The 26,466-nt window shown below is 40.0% G+C and overlaps 2 protein-coding genes and 1 long non-coding RNA gene across 9 annotated transcripts in view; 2 read left to right on the forward strand and 1 right to left on the reverse strand.

Annotated features, from left to right (window-relative positions):
- Nucleotides 1-1,814: 1,814 nt before the first annotated feature.
- On the forward strand, nucleotides 1,815-18,967 carry sap130b (Sin3A-associated protein b). Of its 5 annotated transcripts, none has more exons than XM_053647218.1 (21): nucleotides 1,815-2,302; nucleotides 3,145-3,313; nucleotides 3,418-3,590; nucleotides 3,661-3,822; nucleotides 3,940-4,066; nucleotides 5,199-5,320; nucleotides 6,107-6,231; nucleotides 6,328-6,472; nucleotides 6,566-6,656; nucleotides 7,244-7,348; nucleotides 8,171-8,315; nucleotides 8,538-8,656; nucleotides 9,327-9,590; nucleotides 9,670-9,844; nucleotides 11,641-11,739; nucleotides 12,241-12,569; nucleotides 12,659-12,880; nucleotides 13,284-13,409; nucleotides 13,497-13,600; nucleotides 14,106-14,219; nucleotides 14,845-18,967. In XM_053647218.1, the coding sequence occupies exons 2-21, from the start codon at nucleotides 3,235-3,237 to the stop codon at nucleotides 15,004-15,006; spliced, it is 2,988 nt and encodes a 995-aa protein (XP_053503193.1). In that variant the 5' UTR covers nucleotides 1,815-2,302; nucleotides 3,145-3,234; the 3' UTR covers nucleotides 15,007-18,967. The 5 variants fall into 5 exon arrangements, with proteins under 5 accessions (XP_053503193.1, XP_053503194.1, XP_053503191.1 ...); XM_053647219.1 differs by having other exon boundaries at nucleotides 3,148-3,313; XM_053647216.1 differs by having other exon boundaries at nucleotides 3,216-3,313.
- A 1,430-nt stretch (nucleotides 18,968-20,397) lies between these two features.
- On the reverse strand, nucleotides 20,398-22,352 carry LOC128621194 (uncharacterized). Its single transcript, XR_008388239.1, has 3 exons — nucleotides 21,725-22,352; nucleotides 20,887-20,942; nucleotides 20,398-20,809 (listed from the first exon to the last, which is right to left on the reverse strand). It is a non-coding gene; the product is annotated as an uncharacterized LOC128621194 (long non-coding RNA).
- myo7bb (myosin VIIBb) overlaps nucleotides 20,857-26,466 on the forward strand; it is a 35,361-nt gene continuing 29,751 nt past the window's right edge. For 2 of the 3 annotated variants that reach the window (XM_053646783.1, XM_053646784.1), the window contains exons 1-3: nucleotides 20,857-20,951; nucleotides 21,753-21,854; nucleotides 25,370-25,522. In XM_053646783.1, the coding sequence (XP_053502758.1) occupies nucleotides 20,934-20,951; nucleotides 21,753-21,854; nucleotides 25,370-25,522 (273 nt within the window). In that variant the 5' untranslated portion in view covers nucleotides 20,857-20,933. Of the gene's footprint in view, nucleotides 20,952-21,752; nucleotides 21,855-23,957; nucleotides 24,002-25,369; nucleotides 25,523-26,466 lie in introns of those variants that run through there. The other variant, XM_053646785.1, reaches the window with a different exon arrangement.

The raw sequence follows: 26,466 nt of genomic DNA on the forward strand, positions 1-26,466 counted from the left end.
TATCAGTACTTGCATATTTGCGCACTCAGGCCCTTGCCTACGACATTCTGTACTTATCTAACTTCTGCAGATTGAACAATAGCCCACTCATAAAGCCTGGCAATAATAGTGGATACATGCTAAGGAACGACAGATAACAAATTAACATGCTAGGAAGAAATGAGGAATGTGTGTTCAGTGATTCCTCACAAGCTGCAGTTACATCCGCTTGTCCTGGTTTATTTGATTAATATACATGAATATTCTCTTATATCGTCTACATCGATTATACATGATTGGATTATACTTTGATTAAAATATTCCATATATGATCACAACATAAACATATACTTAATATGTTTAAATGCTAGTTTAAAATTAAGTCACTCTCTCTTCATGACTGAAATACATTTCTGAGTCATTATTAGGCCTTTGATGGATTAAAAATTGTCTTATCACTCTTTTATTTTTCAATTCAATTCAATTCAATTTTATTTGTATAGCGCTTTTTACAATAGACATTGTCTCAAAGCAGCTTTACAGAAATATCAACATGGTATACAGATATTAAAGGTGCGAATTTATCCCAACTGAGCAAGCCACTGAGTGGCGACGGTGGCAAGGAAAAACTCCCTAAGATGTTTTAAGAGGAAGAAACCTTGAGAGGAACCCGACTCAGAAGGGAACCCATCCTCATCTGGGTAACAACAGATAGTGTGAAAAAGTTCATTATGGATTTATATGAAGTCTGTATAGCCTTAGGAGCAGCCGTAGTCCCAGCAGTCTGGAATTAGAGAAGATTTGAGCTCCATCCAGAGGCAGAAAGGATCTGGATCTCTAGTATCTCCATAAATTCATGTGGGGGTATTTTAACTTCTGATAGGACCTGATGGCTTGCATAATAATCATATTTAAATCATAATCTGATCAAAGAAATTCTTCTATAATAGATAGATAGATAGACTGTGGTTCAAAGCCTGCAAATTTAAAATCAAACAATTCCGAAATGAAGATCTATTTGTTAATTAATATAATTTATTTTTGTTTCACTGCTATTATCTTAACACACACTGTTTAATGATTTTTGTTAGTTGAGCTAATGATAGTATTTTTTATATAGATTATACATTTCTTTTCATGTAAAGGTGTACAAACTATTGCACAGAGAGATGGCACGGGCTGTCATTTTTTAACCCTTGTGCGTCCTTATGGACATTTTTGTCTTTTTCATTAAAAAATAATAATAATAATAATTTTGTCTGTGTTAATGCAAAAAGCTTAAATTTTGCAAAAGGTGTGTATTTTTTATTGGAATTTTAATATTTCACCCTCATTTGCTTTCATAAATCTATATTTAAACTAGGTACACAACATAGTTACACTCAGGACCTTAAGGACAAAAATGTCCCCACTGAAACCCATTCAAACTGCAATATTTAATCCCCGTGACGTTTAAGCATAAAATCATGTGTTCTGTGTCAATAGGCTTTTATTTTGTTGACAAGGTTTCAAAACATTGATGATTTTTTTTTTCTTTATTTTCTGAACTGTGTACTATTTTCTCAGGTTTAGCCTCTTGGGAAAATACAGGTGCGTCTCAAAAAATTTGAACATCATGGAAACGTTCACCCCCCCCCCCCCCCCCTTGAAAAAGTGAAATATTTCAAGCCTTTTATTATTATTATTATTATTATTATTATTATTATTATTATTATTATTATTATTATATCGATGATTACAGTTTACAGGCTTACAGGAAATAAAAAATCCAGTATCTCAAAATATTAGAATAAAGAATTTATAAAACAGAAGTGTGGACCTGAGAAGAGTTCTAATCTAAGTTTCTAATGATATAAATGTATAAATGTAAATGTGTGTAAATGTGTGTGTGAACAGTGTGAAAGAAAGAAATGATATTGCACTGGAAATCACAAATCCTATCCCATGTATACTGAGCTTGGAAAATTTTTGCATTATGTAAATAAAAGCGTTTAAAGGGTTAAAACCCTGAAAATGAATGAATGTTTGGTAACTATGATCAAAACTGATGCTGGTAAAAAAAATAAAAATAAAAATAAATCGACGTCAGTGAAAGTGGGGGGAAAATAATATATAATATTTCTATGACAGTTTTTTTGTGTAACTTTATTTTAATTGACGCACGAGGATTAAAAACCCAGCGTAACCGTTACTTTTAGTTTAAAATCTGTAACCGGAACTAGGTGCCGGTTATTGCTGCAGCGTTCACGCGCTCTGTCACTGGTCAGCTTTACCGGCAGTTCGGGGACAGAAACGGATGGAGAAAATTCATATCTGCTTTAAGGTAACACAAAAATCTACAGAAAACCAACCATTCTGATAGAAAGCCAAATTTTAACTCTTTAATTCCGACATGTTAAATAATTTGACGTCACTAGTTAGCTTTCTAAGCTAGGAGAAACCTGTCATGTTAGCATGTTTGCTAACTTCGTTTGATTAGCATCACAATCCAAAGTGCCTGATTTTTATTAGCTGTTTAAACCTAAAAAACTCATTTTATTACAACACAGGACAGGAATATTGCTTGTAGTTTGTCAAAGTATGTAGGAATAAATATTTTCTCACAGTTTTTGTTATCTGTTCTTTACAACTATTAGCTGTTCTTATTATATTTATACTAGATGTCTTTTATTTCTTGTTAAATATTCATCCAGAAATTATATTAACTCATTAAGATGCAGCTGTACTCATCAGATCATTCAGAAATCTCTTTTTTTATATTGAAATGCTTCATAAGTCTTTATTTTCCTGTAGTAAAATGATCTCAGAAGATGTATTATTCATCTCTCTATTGTTAAATATTGCAGTTTCTTCACAAATCCTAATTTTTCTATAATAAAGTATATAGGGGTTGTTATAATTTACAGATTTTTATAGTGAAATATATAACGTGACGTGTCTGTACGAGAGAAATGAGGAGGAGAAATGGGAGAAATTTTATCAGTTAGAACTAATAAAACAGGCTAATATTATAGACATGGTTTCAGCAAATAAAAATAAAACGTTTTCAGTTTCTTTATTCTGAATCGTTTGTGGAGTCGCGTGTATTCAGGGAAGTAGGATTTCTGTTACATAAAGCAGATGTGTGTGATTATTATTGATGTTTATTTCTTGATGTTACACCAGCAGGCTTTTACACTCAGACCTGAAATCAGATGTGTGCTGACCGCTGTGTTTTGTGTGTTTGTGACGTTCAGGACGTGAGAGCGGTAGAAGATGAGTTCACAGCAGTATCAGCGAGCAGGAATGAATCCTGCACACACACCGGGGCTCCAAACCAAGCAGACCACCACAGGTCTCACTCTCACACACAGACACACACACACACAGAAACAAAAGTTCCACTATAGATATCCGTATCATGTTTTTTGTAGCTGATTTTTTGCTGCATTTCTGCAGGTCATGAGGATGGTGGACGTGACTCGGGTCTCGTGTCTTCCTCCAGCGCAGCAGGTCCCATCAGAGACGATAAGCAGGAACCGGTGGTGGTGCGACCGTACGGAGCGACGCCCTCCGCCCTTTCGTCGCTGCCTCAGCACCTCCCCGTCACCTTCACCGAAGGACCTGGCAAGGTACGGCTACAGCGTCACCTCACTCGAGCCTCCTTTATATTCACGATTAAGTTTTCTCTCTCTCTTTCAGCCTGCCCTGAAGACTCCTATACCTAGCCGTGTAATCGCCCCAGCCCCGACTCAAGGGCATCTCGCCCTGCCGCACAAAGTACCTGGGCACATCACGGTCACCGTAGAGAGCGCCATGCCGCCGGCGTCCGCGATCCCAGTCGCCACCATCAGCGGGCAGCAGGTGGAGAAATCCTTTTATTCGTGCACCATGCAGGCATAACTCATTCAACACTCGTTCCACGTATAAATGATCTAATATCCTTCTAAGGTAGATGATTAGAATGGTTTTGTTTGGTAGGGTCACACCGGAAACCTGCACCGCATCATGGCCACCAATCTGCAGATTATCCGTAGCGGGGCTCCGGCGCTGCAGATCGGATCCCCGGCGACACCGCAGCATCAGTTTCCCTCGCATTTACCCAGAGGTCAGCAGGAGAAACGTGTCCGAGCTGTTCGATGAGTCTGATCACTTTGTGTTCTTTACTACATTTGTATTCTACGTTTTTTATTATTATTATTATCGGTTAGTTAATTTAAGACAGAAATGCTGGCTCAAAGGCAAAATGTAGCATTCTGGGATGGGACATGGGTAACGTTAATCATTTTTCACAATTATTGAGCTGTTTAAGTAATTACTTTGTAAAGAAAAATGACATTTAGATATCTTTCCATAATGTGAGTCAAAGTGATTGAGTGCGTTTTGTAAAAAATACTGAATATAACCAGAATTAGGGTTCGTAAGTAAATAATAAAATACTGTGTCATGCTTTTAAGGGAAAATGATCGACAATGGAGGTGTTTATTTATTTATTTGTTTGTTTGTTTGTTTGTTTCCCCCCTACAACAGAACATCCCAAACTGTTTTATTCCTCTTACACCACAGCAGGCTGTCAACAATTACAGTTTTTGTAGCTTTTAAACAGTTGTTTTGAAGTTAATAAGACAAAAAAAAACACTCTCGAAACTGTAGTGTAAACTCTTCTGTTCTGAAGATATAACAGGAACCGAAATAAATAAATAAATTGCAGATTTACCTCTGGCTGTTACAAAGCCCCGACACTGGAGACTTCTTACATACGTGTTAAATAAACACCTCCTTTACCATAAAGAAAATTCACCATATTAATGACGCAGTTTTTAAAATCTGTTTATTATTCGTTTGAGATTATGCGGTGTGTCCGTCATTCAAGTCCCTGTGTATGTGAAAGGGCTGTTGCTATAGAAACGATGACGTATTCATATAAACCTGTGCTGTGCAGCTGAGATGCTGTTATAGAAAAGGAATCAAGACCTTCTGACCAATCAGAATTCAACGTCGAGCAGAGTTAATAAAATCTGGTATATAACCAAAGAAATAAGAAAAGTGATTATTAAACTATGATGAATTATATTTCTATACTCTTATTGAGTGGGCATTAGATTACATGATATCAGGTGTGTTATATATGACAGAAGTGTCAGCTGTAGTGTGTACAGTATGGACGGGATGTACCGGTGTTTACTCATGTGTTTACTCATGGTGTTTATTAAAGTCCTGTGTGTCGGTGTTGAGTGTAGGAGCTGCGGCCGCTGCGGTCATGTCCAGTTCAAAAGGAGCGACGGTGTTGAGGCCGGCGTCAGGACCGAATCCTGCAGCAGGACAGCCGACGGTGCAGCACATCATCCATCAGCCCATTCAGGTTCCTCCTGCTTCACTCGTATCCTGCTCTCGTACCGGTTCAGTTACATTACTGCTTTTCTAATAACTTAAATCATTTATCTTCCTTTTTTCCTTCCTTTCTTTCTTCCATTCTTTCTTATTTCTCACTCACACCTTTCCCTTTCATTTCCTTTCTGTCTTTACTTTTTCATATACTTTTTTAATTTTCCTCTTTTCTTTATTTCTTTCCTTTCTTTCCTCTTTGTTTTTTCTTTCTTTCCTTCCTCTTTTTTTCTCTTTCTTTCCTTCCTCTTTTTCTTTCTTTCTTTCTTTCCTCTTTCCTTCTTCTTTCCTTCTTCTTTCCTTCTTCTTTCTTTCCCCTTTCCTTCCTTTTTCTTTCTTTCTTTCCTCCTTTTTCTTTCCTTCCTCTTTTTCTTTCTTTCTTTCCTTACTCTTTCTTTCTTTCCTCTTTCTTCTTTCTTTCGTTCTTTCGTTCTTTCTTTAGTGACTTAAGCCTTAAACCTAGTGTTAATAAATAATATACACCCCGTATTTTATTGACGCTGGTCAATGCAGCTGCACATCACAGGTGTGTGTGTGTGTGTGTGTGTGTGTGTGTGTGTAGATTTTACACACACACATTTGCACCTACACCAGTGCAAGCAGTTCGTAACAGTCCGAGGTAAAGCTGTAAGTTTAAGCCGCAGTGGTAGAGGATAATCGACTTCAGGGTGGTACAGTAACTCCACTTTATCACCCCACCCTGTTGTTGATTATTTTTCTGTAACAGCGCACCGTGTTGGACTGATGTATGTTTGTGTTCCAGTCACGTCCGATAGTCACCACGTCCACGGCGGTCTTGCCCACAGTGGTGGCTCCGGTCTCGGCCACCAGGCCCCAGTCTCCTGTTATCAGCACGGTGACTGCTCACTCAGGAGAGCTAGTTCACGGGTAAGAGCAGAACTCCACAGCACCCTTCCCCTTTACCCCTACACCTGCACTCACATTAGGGTCTGTGTTTAATTACGGTGTTTCTCTTTTAAACAGACGCTCAGCTATTACCATCCACCCTCCTCCTGCTACCCTGAGTATCCAGCGGGCTCCTCACGCTCGGGACACACCCACACGCATCACACTTCCGTCCCACCCAGCTATCAGTGCTCAGAAGCCCCTCCCACACTCCATGGCACAGGTCAGTATTTTAAACTTGGCTGTAAAGCAAAGTCAAGTCTTCTCTTCATTTTTTGTACTTTTTTTAACATGCTTTTTATGCCGTTTCTTGCAGAAACCAATCTTCAGCACCATGACGCCTGTCGCTGCGGCAACCGTGGCCCCCATACTGGCCACCAACACAGTTCCATCGACCGCAACTACAGGTACGAGAAGCCTGAAGCCCCCAAGCTCCTGATCCAGCACGCTCACTTCATAATACACACTCTGTAGTGGAGTATACACTCTTCATGTCTCCTCATCTTTCTTTCTTTCTTTCTTTCTATCTATCTATCAATCTATCTATTCCTCTTCTGATTTACTTTCACTCACATTTTCTTTTTTCTTTCTTTCTCTTACTTTCACATTTTCTTTTTCACTTTCTCCTCTTTTGCTCTTTCCTTTTTTCTTATTTTTTTTAAATGTCTCTTTCCATCCTTTCTCTCACTCTCCCTTTCTTTCCTTCCATCCTTTTTCTCTCACTCTCCTTTTTTCTTTCTTTCACTTTTTCTCCATTTTTATCTATTTAATTTTTTTCTTCCTTTTAACATTTTCTTTTTCTTTTTTCATTCATATGGAACTTGTTCTTTGTTTTTCACTCACTCTTTCCTAATTTACATTTTCTTTGCTTTTTATTTTTCCTTTTTCATTCTTCATAATTTTTTCTTACATGCTTGCGTTCTTTCTTTCTTTCTTTTTCATTTTCTTTCCTACCTGCTTTCCTCTCTCCTTTCCTCTCCTCCCTGTGTTCCAGGCTCCGTGACCCAGTCCCAGGTGTCCAGCAGTAACATAGTTACAGTGACCATGGCCTCTCATTCCACTCACGCCACTACAGTGACCACCTCCACCATCCCCGTGGGTAAGACTCCTCCTCCCAAACATCTGTACACGCTCTCGCGCACCTCCACCGTTCCCGTGGGTAAGACTCCTCCTCCCAAACATCTACACACACTCTCGTGCACCTCCACCGTCCCCATGGGTAAGACTCCTCCTCCCAAACATCTACACACACTCTCACGCACCTCCACCGTTCCCGGGGGTAAGACTCCTCCTCCCAAACATCTACACACACTCTCGCGCACCTCCACCGTCCCCATGGGTAAGACTCCTCCTCCCAAACATCTACACACACTCTCACGCACCTCCACCGTTCCCGGGGGTAAGACTCCTCCTCCCAAACATCTGCACACACTCTCGCGCACCTCCACCGTCCCCGTGGGTAAGACTCCTCCTCCCAAACATCTACACACATCTACTCCACTACTAGTCTTTCTTCTTTCTTACTTTTTAGCTTTCTCTCTCACATGTTCTTTCTTTCTCTCCCCTTTCATTCTTTCTTTTTTTGGTTGCTTTTCGTTCTTATTTTTCCCCTCCCTCCTTTCTTTTTTTATTTCTTTTCTTTCTTTTGGCATTCCTGCCATCCTTGCTTATGTATTTCCTTCCTTCTCGCTCTCTATTTTTTCTCTTCCCTCCCTTATTTATTTTTCTTTCTTTCACTCTCCCAGTTCTTCCTTCCTTCCATATTTCCCCTCTGGAGCAGCTTTGTTATTATCTAAATCTGTATCATTGGTAAAATAATTATTTTGGAGTTGAGTAATGATAAGAATATAACTGAAACAATAATATTTGAGATCGTTACCATGCAGCTGTAATACTGGGGTCATTTTGTCTTCCATTTTAGCGAAGGTGGTGCCCCAGCCCATCACACATACCTCTTCTCGAATCCAGTCTGAGTTCAGTGGAGAAAGAGGGAACCTCATCCCCATCTCTGCCCACCGCGCTTCCCCCAATCCTGCTGCTGCAATGGAGAACCGCAGTGATGCCAGGTACACACTCAGAACCTAAAAGGGGTGGCTCAGGTGCTAACATTCTCTGTCTGTGTGTGTGTGTGTGTGTGTGTGTGTGTGTGTGTGTGTGTGTGTGTGTGTGTGTATATGTATTTACTGTGTGTGTATATGTATTTACTGTGTGTGTATATGTATTTACTGTGTGTGTATATGTATTTACTGTGTGTGTGTGTGTGTGTGTGTGTGTGTGTCTTTTCACAGACAGTCTGTTCCTATGCAGTTTCAGTACTTCCTGCCAACCTACCAATCAGCTCCTTACCCTCTGCCACACACCTACACACCCATCACCAGCTCGGTGTCCACCATACGCCCCTATCCAGGTAACGCACGTCTTTATTCAGAGGCCACGCCCCCTTTCACAGGAAGTTGTTTAAACAGATGCAACAGTTCACTTTCAAAAGATTCTCCATGCACTAGTAGAGCTGTGCAGTTATTAAAATGATATTTTAGTTCAAGTGAACCGTCATTTCTCCAGCATTCGCATGCAAGCAGCATTTTATAAACTGGAGCCCTAGTTATTCTTTATGTCCAATGACTATTGATGACGTACCACATGACCTGAGGTGCTTGCATTTTAAAAATCTCTTAATCTTAACGATCTGTCTGTTTTGAGTACCAGTCTTCTGAATTTTCTAGATTAGAAAATACGCTTGAATGTATGTTGAGGGGTTTGGATTTGAGATGAGGATCATGGCAACAATCATGATGACAGCAGTAAGTTTTAAAGAGGAACGGAGCTCATCGGTGTGTTTGAAATCAGAAAACTTTACGTTTTGACTTGGAAGCCAGAATGGACAGAGATGTTTTGGCTGTTGTGGACGCCGCTTTTAAACCTTCAGATCTTATTTGTTCATAAATATGAAGTAAACTATTGTATTGGTTCAAAAAGTGCTGAAATGAAAATGGTGGACCAGCCCTAATGGTTTATATTACACTCCGAGCTAAATCTTAACACGTTGTCCTGGGTCTCCGTGTACACGTGTGTTGCAGTGAATGCTCAGTCTCCCTCTGCCGCTCAGCCCAGCATGGGCGTAGCCTCCGCCGTCCATCTGAACTCCATGCAGCTGATGACGGTGGACCGCATCGCTCAGATCAACACACAGAACATGCAGCCTGCGGCTGTGGCAGCACAAGGAGGTCAAAATGCAGCCATCTCTGCTCAAGCACTTCACACCAACGCCCCGATCGCACCGCAGAGCATCCAGGCCGCTCCCATCAACCCCCAACAAAACCCAAGTGAGGCCAAGACTTCAGGTCAGGAGCTGGACATGAAGATAAGATTTGTTTATTTAACGAAACTGTCTCACTGTCGTTAAATATTCTGTCTCCTCAGTGGTGCTGGCCGATGCCTCGGCTCTGGTCGCCAACTCCATCAACGGCACCTTTAACGCCAATCAGCCCGTCGCCACAGTAACTCAGGCGCACTCGCAGGGAGGCGGATCGGGGACGCCGACGCTAGTCTCGTCTCCTCGACCCAGCATTCTCCGCAAAAAACCTGCCATTGATGGGTGAGTGTCAAATCGAGACCACTGAGTCACCACACACACACCTACACACACCTAAACACAAACATCTCACAGTGTCTCGGACTTGCTAATTATTTAACTTTAGTTATTATTGTTCACATTTTATTTCCATATCCATTTATTTGACCTTAACTGTTTGCCAGATATAAAGTTTATTTTTTTGCTTTTTTAGGTTCCTTACTCTTGTGAACTCTTATATGTAGATCATTCATCGGTTAAATTTGTTGTAAACTTGAATTTTTTATTTATTTATAAATATAATTTAAAACAATATTAACTTTAAAAAAAATTGAACTTTTAAAAGACATGATGCCTGTATTTAGGGCTGATATCATGAAAAATTGGTACACGATATAAAATGATATTGCAATAACTGAGTAAGTTTTCAATATTTAAAACTGTAAAATGTAAAAAAATAAAAATAAAAAAAAAATAATAAATTTCCCTCGCTCTACTTTTCAGTGTAAGATAATAAATTTCTCTAGATATTAAATAAAAGTATCAATTCAACAAATCAACAAAATATATCGTGATGCATATTGTCTATCGTAGAAACATGTGTGATCTCGATGTTTTCTGGCATATCTCCCAGCCCTACTTTTTTGCCGAAAGTATAATAATTCCAGCATTTTAGGATCACGGTGCATAGAAAAATGCCTTCAAGTGTCATATGATATTTTTTTGCTGTATCGCTCACACCCTACCTTTTTCTCCACATTTTATAATAATAATAAAGTCATCAAAACTCTGGAGTAACACAAATGGAACTATGGGAATTATATTATGATAAAAAAAATCCAAAATAAATCAAAATAATTTAGTATTTTAGTATCTTCAAAGTAGATGCCTTTTTTGCCTAGAATTTCCAGAAATGTTTTCTCATCCGATTTCTTGAAGAATTCCCCCGAGATGCTTTTTAAACAGTATTAAAGGAGTTCCCACCTACGCTGGACTCTTATCTTATTCACTCCGAGTCATCCGTTTAAAAGAATATATATATATATATATTTTTTTTTGTAAATAAAATGTTAGTTTTCCAATGAAAGAAATGAAAACGTCGGCACAATTATATTTTTTTTTACGACACCAATTTCACAAATTTAATCATACACCTTCAGATCAAAAGGTTTTTAAGATCATGAGAAACATTTCAGTTGAGTGTCCACAAACACTTGACCTGTAGTGTGTGTATAATGAAAACAGAGCTGTGTGTAAAGCATTACAAAGTACATCTTGTCTTATGCCAGAACATATTTACTCGAGTAAGATTAAGGAACGGCGTATGAACGTGTTGGCGTATGAATCGGGACTGAGGAAAAAAGCTCACATGTATCTCCCGCTCAGTAAGAAATTGTGAAACAGTCTGGTGTGTATATGGTCTGGACATTGTTCACGCTTCTGTGTTTTAACACGCCTGATACAGAAGAGCTTCAAGAAGAGTGTTATGAGTTAAAATCGGGTGGAAGACGTGAACGTACTATCTCTGTGAAGAAATAGCTTTCGCAGTATAGTTCTGGGTGTAGTCTTTTGCACAACAGGATCTGTTTGTGGTCTGGGTAAGACTGATATGAAGTTTTCCCAACAGCTGTGTTACCTTCAGACTTCCAGACTTCTGACCTAAATTGTCTCTAGTGCTGAAAATCCATGACTCGTGACACATTTCCAAGTATCTGTGTTTTTCAGTTTAGACTGAAATACCGCTTCCTAAAGCATGTTATAAATTCATTGGTGTGTGTGTGTGTGTGTGTGTGTGTGTGTGTGTGTGTGTGTGTGAGAAGCACTGCTGTGAGGAAAAATCTGATGGCAGCTCAGCTCGGAGACTCTGCCAGGATGGACGGAGGTCTGAGGAACGCTGCAGGATCACCACGACCCGCTGGGTACAACTCTCCCCCTGTTCCTCTCTTTAAATCAACATGTTTTTACTTCATTGGATATCGGGGCAGTTTGTTTTTCCTACAGAGTAGAGATATTAGCTGGAGATTACATTTTGCTAATTAGTTCGCCCATAAACCTGCGACCGGATTGGTTGAGATTTTTATTTTTTTTTTTCCAACTTAACATCATATAATATAATATTAAGTATAATATTAATTAACATAAATATTAATGTAATATAATATAATTAGAATGAACATCACCGGACGTCATGGTGATGTAATGTCATGTAGGAAGAATAAAACTCGTTATAATGCGCACATATGTGTATATATACTCCATAATTTGGCGAGTTATTTCCTTTCACACTGGTTCAGAACGTTTGTGCTTCTCAGTGTTTGATGAGTGAAATTCTTTGATGTGGTCTCCTCTGTAAAACTATAATTATAAAACACAAAATCAACAGTTCAGATCTATAACGCTCCTCTTTTCCTCCATTTCAGAGTAAAACCCAAACCAGACATCCTCATGGGTTTGGCTCCTCCTGTCAGCGCTGCAGTGGACGCTGTCTCCGGACAAAGCGGTGAGCAGAATGTAGCCCCGCCTCCTTCTCAAATCCCAGCCCAGCCCGTCTCTGCCCTCCTGGCTTCAGTCACACCTCCTTCTCAGCCTGTCCCTGCTGCCATGGCGGTAACTCCGCCCATCCCATCGATGGCCAACGTGGTGGCGCCGCCTTCTCACCCGGCAGCCAGTAGTACCGCGGCCTGTGCCATTAGCTCCGCCCTTCCAGAAATTAAGCAGGAGGTGTCACCCATAGACACCTCAAAACCAGGTAGTGTGACTGTTATAATAATAATAATCAGAATTTTAACCATTTTCTCAACATGACACACTTTTATTTCTGCCCATATTCTTGGTCAGTGGCTCCACCGCCACCTAGTGGCACTCCTGCCCTTTCAGCGCCTCCTGTGGATCTCACGCCCGGAGCTTCGCCCAGGAAAAAGCCCCGCAAGCAGCAGCACGTCATCTCCACTGAGGAGAGCGAGATGATGGAGACCAACAGCACAGACGAGGAGAAACCTCCTGCTAAACCGGTCAGCCACCGACCCGAGAAACGCAAATCGCCTCCTAAAGAGTACATCGGTCAGTCCTTTTCCACTGCTGTGTGTGTGCGTGCGCGTGTGTGTGCAGGAGGAAGTTAGTGTGTAGTGTTTAATAGATCTATGTTGATTTGCGCTTGTTCTAAAGTGCACAGGGACCAGTTAGGTCCCAGAGATAAAAACAGCATAGAATTCTCATCCATTTATTAGTACATTCAGTGCAAAATAAAAAAAAATAATAAAATAAAAACTGCTTCCATGAATGTTAAGTAAACATAATGAAGATTATACATGTAAACACCTTCTGACCAATCAGAATCCAGATACAAAGGTCTAGAAGCACTTTTAAATTGAATCACGAACTTTTCGCAACTTGGAACCGAACGAATAAAGAAATGCTTTTGTGTGTTATATATATATATATTTGTGTGTGTGTGTGTGTGTAGACGAGGAGGGTGTGCGATACGTTCCCGTCCGAATCCGTCCTCCGGTCACTCTTCTGCGTCATTACCGTAACCCCTGGAAAGCTGCTTATCATCACTTCCAGAGATACAGCGATGTCCGGGTCAAAGGTCAGACCGCACTGCGGACACACATCTGTAAATAGTAGCTAGACGGAGTTTAAGTGTCTTGCCTAACGAAACGGTGGTGTTCCTCAGAGGAGAAGAAAGGCAGCCTGCAAGATGTGGCCAATCAGAAGGGGGTTGTGTGTCGAGCTCAAGGCTGGAAGATCCATCTGTGTGCCGCTCAGCTGGTGCAGCTGGTGAGAAACGTCCTCCAGAGCAGAGATCTGACCAGACTGGCAGGAATTAATATGAATATATAATGTTTGATAAAACCAGCGTAGAAAGAATTTAAAAATCAGGTCTCAGGTTGGTGGTTAAAAGTGAGGAAAAACAAAAATGAGGACAAAACGCCCATGTCTTGTTAGTGAATGAATACGACTGTTAATTGGCGAATAACGATGACGTCGAGAAGGACTACAATGTCACCTTGCAAGCCTGTTAAATTATTTACACACAAGTTTAAAAATATAAAGGTCATTTTACACACAAGTTGTCTCTCCTTTCTGGATAGTAATCGATTTATAATCGACAATATGACTTTTTGTTGTAAAATTTTTACAACAAATGAATTTTTGTTGTTAGTATAACATCTAAAAACGCCTGCTTTTATATAGCCGGCTAGTCTAAATCAACCGGTGTGTGTTTGTTCAACTTTGGAGGAAGTGCGTTAAGTTCTGTTTTTCCCGTTTAACCGTCCTACAGACGAACCTGGAGCACGACGTCTACAGCCGTTTAACGACTCTGCAGGAGGGCCTCGTCCCCAAGAAAAAGGCCGCAGCAGACGACGATCTGCACCGCATCAGTGAGCTCGTGCAGGTGACCTTCTTTTAGCAAGAGACATATTTATCACGTACGTTTGAAAGGTGTATAAAAATAACCCAAAAGTGAGGTAAGCTCACAGGCTCACATACTGAAGTCCAGGAAAGGACTTCCTGCTTCTTCACCTGTCAATCAAAGTGACACCAGCCAATCACAGGCTTCTGTTGGGTTATACACTCGCCGTTCACTTTAAGAGAAAATCCTGTACAGTGCTCACGTAATGCAGTTATCCAAACAGCCAATTATGTGGCCGCAGCACAATCCATAAAATCATGCAGACCCAGGTCATTCTGTGTAAACTCTAGAAACTGCTGAGTGAGAAATTCCCAGGAGATGAGCAGTTTCTGAAATATTCAAACCAACCCATCTGGCACAAACGTGAACGTTAACTCGACCTGTATCTGCATGAGTTTATCAGCTGGTGTACAGGTGTTCCTATTAAAGTGGACGGAGAGTATATGTGTACGTAAGTAAGCTGCTTTGCAGATATCATTGGTCCTGTCTGGGAAACATGGCAACCAGGAGTAACCTCGAGACAGAAATTTCGATTAGGAAGCGACATGGAGGCGGCGTGTTAAATCACTGAGAACAGTGTGAGAGTCGTGTTTGGGTTTCTCCACAGGGTAACATGCAGCGCTGTAAGCTGGTGATGGATCAGATCACGGAGGCTCGCGAGGCCATGATGAAGGTGCTGGACCACAGAGAACGAGTCCTCAAACTCCTCAACAAGAACAGCAGCACCAAGAAGCTCCACAAGCTCCACAAACGCAAAGACCGAGCGTGACGCGGCATCCGGCAACCGTCACACGGTCACGTCCGGCCCAGATTCGCAAAAAAAAAAAAACCCAAACACAAATCACACGGGAATGCATTACAACTGGGAGAAGCTTCTCTCTCGATGTCTGTCCTGGAGCTGGATGGAGTTAGCATTAATGTTTATCATATAAAAGCCTTACCTCCACTACAGAACGCACACACGAGGGACAATCACAGTCACGCTGCAGTATGCTGTACATACACTAGGGGCGGAGTCACTAAAGGAAGACGGAGATGGTTAAAAAAATTTAATACACAATACTTTCACTAATGATTATTTTGTGTCTCGTTAAACGTTTATTCAGTAACAAAAAAAAAAGATTATAGGACAATACTTGAAGACATTTTCACAATATACAATATGTGTCATAATGTTATTATATTACCAATAGTTCCGTATTAAAAAAGAAAAATTATTATTTAACATCTAATTAAAAAAATGAATTATTCATGAGCTATATCATTCAGCCAGAAACAAACACAATGTTCCCTTTATCCCAAATGTGGTCCAAACCGCATGTGTGAAATCGTTTACGCGAAGGCCACGCCTCCTTCCTGAGTCCGCCGTTCGCGACCCGGGTGAGAAAGAAAGTCATTCAGCTTTGATCTTTTTTGCGCCGCGATGTTTTCTTGGTCTGTTTGAGACACCAAAAGCCTCAGCAAAGCCGATTGATGAGATGCGATGTCACGCTGTGATTCTGATATGTTGTCATGTAGGTTGTAAGCTTCTGATATTTGTTAGTAAGTTTAACAAACTGATCCAGGGGTGGACAAATCGTTATTAAATTCTTTAGTAAGCCTGTCAGGAAAGCCGACGCGCCATCGTGATGATGCCCAGTCTCGTGGTTTAGTTGACGAGGCTAAAAAGTGGTAGTTAATTTAATCTGATAAAGTATGGTGGGGGTAGTTAGGTAGTTAATCGCATTAATATATACGAAAACGCGGGAACAGACAAATGTATACGATCGAGTCGTGTTTGTTGGCCAATTTTTTGGGTATGAGCTGGGGTGTCGTGGCTAGATCTGCTCGATATTTGTCAGCATCTCTACAAACCTCCATGTTCCTGATTCTGATGATAATCTTTTGATGATCATATTTCAGAAATTGTTGTATTGAAGCAGGTGGTGGGTTTCAGAACGAGTGGCGCTAGCTGTAATTACAGCATCGATGTTCATCACACCACTTCGAAGAACATCAAGTTTAAATATACACTTCCATACGTGCTTGTTTGAACATCTCATTCCAGATTTATTCCCCCTTTAGTCTTCTCCGAAGGTTTTCCACTAGATTTTGGGGCGTGGCTATGGGGATTTGTGTTCATTCAGTTACGAGAGCATTCGTGAGGTTGAGGTCAGGTGCAGATATTGGGATGGTGAGAAGGCTCCAGTTCCAGTTCATCCCAAAGGTGTTCAGTGGGGTTGAGGTCAGGGCTCTGTGCAGGACACTCCAGTTCTTCTACCTTCTTCCAACCTTCATGCACCACGTTTTCATGGAGGTGTGGGCCTCTTGTAATGCTACAGCGTACAAAGGCATTCTATACAGTTAAGTGCTTCCAACTTTTGAGAAGAACCACATATGGGTGTAGGTATCTGCAAAAATTTGGCCATAGAGTGTACATACCAAATCAAAATGTTTGTTTTGTGGAAGTCAGGCGGAAGTAGGGTTTTTCTTCTTCTTTTTCTTTTCTTCAAATATATTTGTCTACATCTACAAATAAAATAGGAATGCATTGATACTGATACAGGTAACAAGTCTGAGTCGGATACTATGTTGTTGGTTTTTTTTTTTTTTTTTCTTTTTCTTCTTTTTTTTTGTTTTTTTTTTTAAAACTACTACTCATAATAAATGCTCCAATGCCAACAGCGGAACAAATAAATGCGTGTACGCTGTCAAAACAAAAAAAAAAAGAGCGTAGGTATCGCTGTATCCCTGGAATAAAAACACTAACCTCCTGGACAGTATCTCCTGAGCTGCTGATTTGTCCACCCTTGCAATCGATTACATTTGGATGAAGTGGGACATTGTGTACATTTTTAATGTTTCTTTAATAAAGAAATGAATATATTTGGTACAGAAATAGCTTTACACATCCGAACAGCTGCTCGTTTGTGCAAGTAACAATAGAGTCGCTCAGTGTTTGTAAAAGTATTAACGATGCACTCAGATCTATCACTATATCGATATTATACCTGTTGTATTGTCCTACTTTGATGAATTTCAGAGGCTTAAAATCAGCAAGGCCGTGTCTCAAATCACACGCTTACTGTATTAGCATTACCGTTCTACATGGATACTTTTAGCTCTGTCCCTTCTCCCATCATGCACCACATAATGTAAGGGGCGGAGCTCGGTTAATGAGGCACCAGTTTCAACTAATTGACTCTGTTCATTGTTGTCGTGTATTCCACGGTAACATCGTGCACTTTTTTTTTTTTTTTTTTTTTTATAAAAGTGTGAAGTCATCACAGATTTGAGACACAGCCTTGAGCATGGTGAATGGAAAACTAAACCAAACCAAAAGAAGTCCACAGCGCACTGTCTGTACGTTCCTGTCACTTCCTTGCGCAATACCGCACAGTATATCCGACTCTCTGTTCTTTATGTAAAGTTCTTCTATTGGACGGACACTGTGAGAATCGAAGCACAATGTGCTGCATTTATCTGTGAGAACTAACAACCAATAATAGATTTTAATCCCTGTATGGGTGCCTTGCGTTGCCCGTGACCTGCTATAGCCAGTGGAGCATGCTGTACGAATAACTCCTGTGTGTTTGATGCAGCATGAAGGTGTGTGCCGATGTTACATGTAAGATGATTCTGTCCACCATGGTTTATAAAAAAAACTGAGAATAATTCTTAGAACAGCTTTTTAGTTTCCTTTAAAGTAAAATCGTGGAATTTCAGATCACTTTAACACTCATCAGGAGTTTGGGAGCCTACATAGGTAGCTGGTGATGAAATATTAAAGCGTCGATGATAATAGTATGTATCGCGATCATTGAGCCAAGCATTCATCGGCACATGCCTTACAGAGTGCGATAAAGAATAAGCTCCAAACCTCCGGCTTTAAACCTCCTGCTTCGTGATCTTACAGGGATTCTCCAGCGCTTTTTCAGCCTAATCTCTATTTACAAAATCTGTAGTGTATGTGAGATTTAAAACATAATCCGACTATCAAAACTGACGGGAGAAAAAGTTAATGTTGAGGTTCAAGAAAGTATAAAGTAACAAGGGTGACTTTTCATTGTTCACTCAGACCGTGTTTTAATATTTGGGTAATATAGTCGTGTATCTGAGATATTTAATGACACCACGACACCTGCCCTGAGACTTCCATAATATATAAAACAGGGCTGGTGGTTCATTTCGGTAATCACACACACACACACACACACACACACACACACACACAGGTTGTAGATAGAGATCAGGTTTTAAAAAAAAAAAAAATACAGTGTAATGGAGTACTATTTGAATCTGAGCCTGTGCTGTATTTTTCCCACAGTGCATTGCATGGAAAGGCAGAGTCATCTTCCCTTGTGCCTCCTCACTGTCGTTACATTTACTGTGAGCGCTCGCGGATGGAAACCTTCTTCCGAAAGGATGAGAAATCGATAACGTTGACGAAATGATGCGCGAACGTCTCGTTTTTTGTATTTGTTCGTATTTTTTTCCCCCTTTCGGTGTGTTTGTACGTGTTGCGGTCTATCAGACGGTTCTCAGAGCACGTCATCGCCATCGTCTTTCTGCCTTAGCTAATCTTTATTCTAATCATGGTCGAAATCTATATGAGTTTTAAGATAAGGTAATAAGGATTGTGTGCGTGGGTAGAACTGTGCATGTGAGTGTGTTCATGTATGTATGCAAATCTTTGGTTTAAAAATATGTTGGTTTTTTTTTTGCATTATATATTAAACTGACAAGCTTGTGTTGTTGTGTAAGTGGTGGTTATTATTAAAGCCATTAAATCAAAGTCACACGGATGTAACGATGTGGTTTAGGACACAGCGGGACTTCCTGTCGTCTGTCTATAAACATAAGTTAAACTCGAGTCGGCCATTTTGGAGACACAGAATCGCTTTCTTTCCTCGGCGCTTTGGTCTATCGCTCTGCCCTCCTGCTCCGTTTATTATAGCGGGAGGATGCTATTCGATGGAGGAAGTCTGCCAGATGCTGTATATAAATATAACTCTGTTCAACAGAAGCAACTGAACCTGATGAAGCCTAGAAGATGATTAACACATTGTACTGTACTGCTCTAAAGATCTACAATGTGACCAGTGAGGTAGAAGTGTGGAATATTTAAGGAATAAAATACACCTCATCATGTTGTAATGGTAAAAATAACAGCATTTCCTGAAGTGTTTTATTCCTTTTGTACCAGTATGACGCATCGTACTATATATCTGTTTAACGTCGGGGAACATCTAAACAAGTCGTTTCCTGTCCTCACTTAAGTTAAAGCAGCTGTAAACAGTCGTTCCCTCACCAGCCCTCTCTTTATTCATCTCTCTGGATGTTAATAAGACCAAAAAAAAAACATAAAAAGAGTCAGCTCCACAGTTACAAAGCACTGACACTGGAGACTCCTTCCACGAACGTTAACCCTCTCCTTATACATCAACGTCCTCGTGAATGAGCTTCTACTATAGAAACGATGAGGTATCAGAACGAGCTTGTGAATTGTATATGCACTATCATCACTGTTAAAGAGCACTGATTAAACAATCGGCTTTTCTGATGAATCCGGTTGGAGAATTTGGACAGTACAATGTGGACTAACTCGGTACGATCATTATTTCATTGAGAGCAGAGCAGTGATATAAGAGTGTTTTATAGAACTATGGCTATACACGTCCGTGTCTTGAGGAGGAAACGAGTGCTTCTAGATAAGAGCTATATCTTAGGGTGTGCCTTACCACGATAATGCGCTCTTATGTAAATCGTCGTCACCAGGTCCCTTCTGGTTTATTGATTATCAGAAACCCGTCTCGTGCGCTCATTTCTCTGTATACACCATGGAGATAAATAACAAGGAAGAGAAATGCGGCATCATCTTTGGACCTGGCCTGTTTTTTGTTTTGTTTTTAAACATGCGTTCATGTCACAAGCAGGTTTTCTGATACAGCTGCTTCTTTTATTTCATTAGTAACAAAATAAATAATGTGATATATATTCAAAGGACAGCAGTCAAAACATGTCAATATCTCTCGAGTGAGTTTTAGTGTATATATATATATATATATATATATATATATATATATAATGTGTGTGTGTGTGTGTGTGTATATATATATATATATATATATATATTAGTATGTAATGTATAAATAATGTGTTATTCCTAGGCTCCACGGAGTCTCCTGTATTTAAGTGCCCTCATGTTTTTGAGCTTTACGCCTTTATTGTGCCGTTTTTATGCCCCGGCCTGGTGTATTCCCCAAGTCCAAAAGGCCACCTCCTGTTCGTGATATGTCATTTTAACACTCAGGTTTTGTCTCCTTCCTCCTGGAAGCTGCTTCAGTGCCCTTTCTTACCTGATCACGTGGTCTCCTCTCTGGATATATTATCCAATTTACAGTGACGTTGATGAACCCAGAGCTGATAAATGCTAAAAGTTAAGGTGCCATAAAGAGAACCACGTGTCCACGTCTAACGTCTACATCGACGTCTTCCTCATTCTTCAGCGAGGTGGAAAAATTCCGGGACACTTTCAGCTTCTTCTTGGATGTGGCAGCAACTCAGGGACATCGCTGGGTAGAGGAACAGTCCTTCAAGGAGAAATAATGATCTCAGGAGCTTATTATAGCTAGGTTAATACATACATGTTCAATGTTCAGTGTTTAACCTGCGTGGTTTAGTTTGTGTGAATCCTGTGTCCGGAGAGACGTCTCAATGGTGGTGCTGAACAAGGTACATATTAAAGTTTTGTCATTTTAACATCGTATAAATCACTATTTAATCACATTTATTAAGAATTATGTGCCATGAATAGTATTACTTTATTATTTTTGAACAAAATCAATAAATGTTCAAGTCCAGGTGGAACTTGTCCACAGAAACGAAAAAAAACAAAACAAAAAAAACGTAATTTTATCAGTGAGAGTGTAAACATACAACAAAAAAATGAATATAATTATTTCAGGTTCACTTACCTATCACCAAACACATAATTATTAACCGGATTCTTAGGAAATAAACTTTGTGGTTAAATTCCTTCTGCGACACAAACTGAATTATGAACGTTTTTGTTTTTGTGTTTGATATTGTGTCATTTTGTATGAAATTTAATTTACTCATCTACAAAAATGTTTAGTAAACGAAACGCCCATTCCGTAGCTCTTAGAGTCTACAAAGTAGTCCATTATGCATTTGGTGCCATGTTTAGTACTGTACTCTCAAATTTGTGGCATGAGATCAGAAATATATATATATATATATATATATATATATATTTCCCCTTTTTAAAAAATTGACAATCTTGTCAATTCAGAGCTCAAAATAAAACAATGGTTTTGTTTTGTTTTTGTTAACAAGATGGTTTTTTAAATTTATTTATTTTAGTTTAGTTTGTAATATGTATTTTAGTTTAATTTGTTAACTAGGTTTGTTGTTGTCATTAAAGTGATTTGATTTTGGGATGAATTTATTTCATGTGTGAAGATGAAAATGTCTGTGTTACGCACGGTGCCCAAACGTAGTGCTTGTCTTTAGGGTGATTATGTCTGGGTGGACTCCTGGATCGGGGTCCCTATCGGGGCTCGGGTTAAGGTGTTGGACGGCAAGCAGGTGCATCTGCTGGATGATGAGGGAAAGGTAAGGATGTGTGGAAATTTTAATAATCTTTCGATTTAGTCTGGAATTGACACTTTCCATGTTCTGTACATTACACACCACACTACACTATCAGAGGCTTGTACATGCAGTAGATCAAAGCACTCGTCCGAGTAATAATCTCAAAGTTTCATCACTTATCAGTTCTCAGGTTGCAAAAGATCTTTCTTGACGTTCAGTGGCTTGGGTTTATTTTTAACACTAGACCTTTAAATCAATGTTCAGATTTCTGTTGTTTACCCGGGCGGGGCATAGGCGCCCCAGAGATTGCTCGACTGGATGAGTCATCAAAATTTTGTCCACTGTTTTCTCTGAAACGATAAGCTCTCAAATGAAAATAAGTACATCTACAAAACACATTTTTGTCCTTTTTAAAAAAAATAAATGTACGTTAGCGTAATTGAGTCCACAGCTTTAAGGAACACACAAACAAAACGCCCTAAAGCACCAAGTGTATGTTTTCACTGACACTTTAAAGTCCTCCTCTTCTCAAAAACGATTTTGAGAAAATCGTTCTCAAAATCATAAAAACATAACGGTTTTCACAAAATATACTCAGTAGTGACGAATTAGTCATTGCTACAGAGCTTTAGCTACAGAACCTGCATGCTAAGTCAGCTAGCTAACTGACTTAGCTAAATCGCTGAGAAACTGGTGATGTAAATTCAGACTCTGATACTGAAATCTCAGCGTTTGACTGAAGCAAGCTAATTTACCAGGAGTTATCTACTGTAGCAATGTGCTAGCCAGGTGGAGCTATGCTAGCAGCAAGCAGTGTCAGTGATTACAAAATTCCATAAATGATCTTTCTGTCATCAGTTATCTAATGTCTCAAATTGAAAACTCTAACTTTACATTCAAACGTATTTACTAATCTAGAAAATCCAGAAGACTGGTACGCAAAACTGAGCTTTAGGTAGGTTTGAAGGCAACACGAAAGTTTTGAAAAATTCAAACACTGACTTCAACAGGAAAACCCGGTTAGAGTTAGAGTTCAATACCTGTCTGGAAAGTACATAAATACGCGACTCGAGACGCAAATCTAGTGTTTTTAGCGGCAGTAGATGGATGGAGAGATTCCTGTTGTTGAATCCTATGCCAGTTCAGCACATGCGTTCTTCATTTAAATGCCGATTGATTGAATGCGACTCCAAGTAACATTTCAAAATACAAAATATACACTCACCGCCCACTTTAATATTAACCCCTGTACACGTGCTCGTTTATGCAGACGTCTAATCATCCAATCATAATACAGCAGCACAATGCATAAACTCATGCAGATACAGGTCAAGAGCTTAAAGAGTTAAAGTTCACATCAAACATCAGAAATGAGTAAAAAAGTCTGATCTCTGTGTCTTCCTGTTCTTGGCTGACAGGAGTAGAACCCGATGTGGTCTTCTGCTGTTGTAGCTCATCCCCTCAAGGTTTGATGTGTTGTGTGTTCTGAGATGCTTTTCTACTCACCGCGGTTGTAAAGAGTGCTTTATTTGAGTTACTGTAGACTTCCTGTCAGCTCAGACTTCTTCTTCATTCTGATGTTTGATGTGAACAGTAACTGAAGCTCTTGACCCGCATCTGCATGATTTTATGCACTGTGCTGCTGTAACGCGATTGGATGATTGGATAACCGCGGTAAATGAGCAGGTGTACAGGTGTTCCTATTAAAGTGGACAGTGAGAGTATTTTTTATAGTCCGAGCAATATTTCTAATATCACTTTGTAAAATAAAGGAATAAAACAGAAGAGACTCATTTTTAAGTCTCGTGACCCCTAGTTTGGGAACCACTGGTTTAGAAGCTCACGTCTGCAAAACAAACAAACAAAAATGGTGCAACCCAAAAACATGGTGTGTTGTTGGAGTTCTCTTGGAATCGGAGCGAGACCATTTCATTCAGACGGTTGTTTTGGTTTTGCTATGTCACAGCCTTCCCCACTCTCGCTTAATGAGTTAGCTATTAATAATAGATTTCTGTTAATGTGAGAATGTTGCCATGGTTACCGTGGACGTTCCCCCCCCCCCCCCCCCCCCCCCCCTTCAACAAATCCACTTGCTGTGTTTCCTTACCTGAGGTAAGAGAGAATCAGATCTTCAGGTGGACTGTGGAACTGGGTATTCTGTTGGAAAGGTGCATTCTGTAATATTATAATATGTATTAATTTATGTATTTTGTAATCAGGCTCCAATATAAAGGGTGTAGCTGTGTGTTCCATTAAAGGATTTATTACTAGTGCATCACTTCCTTGTGTATTCTGTATCGAGTGTTTATTATATGCTGTATTACATGGCTGTTCGATACTTTTGGACCCGTATATTTGATATGCATTATATATTTTGCTTGTAGGAGGTGTGTGTGTGTGTGTGTGTGTTATACACTAGATGTTTGATATATACTTTATTTGGCCTGTTTTTGCTTTGCTGTACATGGCTGTTTTGTTGTATCAGGAGCCGTATATCCAGCAACGGAGAGGTGATATGCCATGCTGCGTGTGTTGTGTGTATTAATAGCGGTATTGTGGGTTCTGGAGAATGGTTATACAGTGTGTTTTATTGTTTGAAAGGTAGTGGATTCTGTACAAGGGCTCTGATGTATACTATTATATACATCAGTGTTTTCTGTAATAAACGTTTGATACGCTGTGCATTTAATATACAGTATATTTGCCTCATTTGTTCTTCTGTCAGCTGTAAGTAAGACTCTGAGATAAAACACTCCGCGTCATGGTGTTATATTAAAATAGCCAACGATGGGGTGGTGTGATGATGTTACCAAGCCAGAGTTGGTTATTTTCCCAAGACAGCACACCCTGAAGTGTTTTATTCCCCTTACACTACAGAGACGTACCCCAAATTACAGTTTTTTTTTTTATTAACGAAAATACAAATCTGTTTATGGTTATATTTAATGGTGTGGAACATCTGCGAGACTCTCACTTACGTTGTAGCAGCTATAAACAGTCGTTCTCTCTCTCTATTGAAGTGAAAAAGCAGCTTGTCATGTTACAGAGAAACCACAAAGTGTAAACTTTTCTCTCCTGAAGATGTCGGAGAACTTAAATGAGCCGTTGAAACAATAGAAACAATAACGTCATCTGGATGTACACTGTTTTCTGTCTGGGGTTTTTTATTTTATTTTATTTGTAAGAACACATTGATATGGGGACAGTGGTGGCTTAGCGGTTAAGGCTCTGGGTTACTGAGTAGAAGGTTGGTGGTTCAAACACCAGCATTACCAAGCTGCCACTGTTGGGCCCTTGATCAAGGCCCTTAACCCTGTCTACTCCAGGGGCGCTGTATCATGGCTGACCCTGTGCTCTGACCCCAACTTCCTGACACGCTGGGGTATGCAAAGAAAAGAATTTCACTCTGCTGTAAAGTATACGTGATCATTATCATTATATATACTGTATTTGGCTGCGTTTGTTATGTATACTGTAGTAGCTGTATGTTCTATTTGCTCTGTGTAATAATAATAGGCTGTTTTTGCTGTGTTCAGGAGCGGTGCGTGTCAGAGAGCGAGCAGGCGTCTCTCAGACTCATGCACCCCACGTCGGTGGAGGGAGTGGACGATATGATCAAACTGGGTGATCTGACCGAGGCCGGCGTGCTCAGGAACTTGCTGATCCGACACAAGCAGGACATCATCTACGTAAGCATTCTCATTCTTTAATCTTCTTCACCTAAACAAAACCTCAGCTATGCCCGTAGCTTTCTGTTTTGGTCATCGCAGCCAGTTTGGTGGATTGGATCAATCCGGATGAGAAGCCAGGCTAGTGTGTGGTTTCGTTGATATTCGGGTCAATATGTGGTCATTTGGTGGACACGGGGTTTGAGAAAATGCTGTAATAGGAAATTAACCCGCGACAGTGCAGCAATTTTCCAAGAATTTAAATTGTTCTTAAGAAAAATGACGTTATGTTACATTTAAAAGTTCGTTTCTGTTCTGTCTTACTTCATAGCAGCCCTAAACAGTTGTTCCCTAAACCTCGTCTGTCCTGAGGATGTCAGAAAACATAAAGTTACAGCTTTACCTCTGACTGTTACAAAGCGCCGACAGTGGAGACTCCTTCTGTAAACATTACGTAAATAAAATAAATACTCCTTACAGAAAGCGTCACCTTTATCAACGGTTACTCACGGGTTTTTAATCTGAATGTTATTAGACTTAGATTGCGACGTATGAGTCCCTGTGAATGAGCTGTTACTATAGAAACAGTAACGCATTAGAATGAGCACATTAATAGAAACCTATGATTTGCAGCTGCACTACTGTCAGAGCTGCTGTTATAGAAAAGTAATCACCTCCTGACCAATCAGAATCCAGGATTCAGCAGCACTGTGGTGTAAGAACAGAACTTTGACCCTCATCAGCTTACCTCTGTGATTAAATTGTACACCACATTATTATCTTCATTAAACTCTGGTACAAGTGTTCAGAGGAAAGACAGCAGGTGTGGTGGAACAGCAGGGTGGGGGATGAACACTGAATCATCCCCGGCCTCTGCCCTATATATATATCTCGTTTTATATCCAGGGAGTTCACGGAGTGTTGATCAGTTTTGCTTCTACTTTACTGAACAGAAACTAGTTGCT

This window comes from Ictalurus furcatus, chromosome 17, assembly GCF_023375685.1.
Source record: "Ictalurus furcatus strain D&B chromosome 17, Billie_1.0, whole genome shotgun sequence".
NCBI classification, from domain to species: Eukaryota; Metazoa; Chordata; class Actinopteri; order Siluriformes; family Ictaluridae; genus Ictalurus; species Ictalurus furcatus.

What these genes read in the sequence shown, in the direction of transcription:
- sap130b (XM_053647218.1), top strand. Translation starts at nt 3,235, where the DNA reads ATGAGTTCACAGCAGTATCAGCGAGCAGGAATGAATCCTGCACACACA. An exon ending in CACCTCCACCATCCCCGTGG is followed by an intron (nt 7,349 to 8,170) that starts GTAAGACTCCTC and finishes CTTCCATTTTAG; the next exon opens with CGAAGGTGGTGCCCCAGCCC. An exon ending in CACCATACGCCCCTATCCAG is followed by an intron (nt 8,657 to 9,326) that starts GTAACGCACGTC and finishes CGTGTGTTGCAG; the next exon opens with TGAATGCTCAGTCTCCCTCT.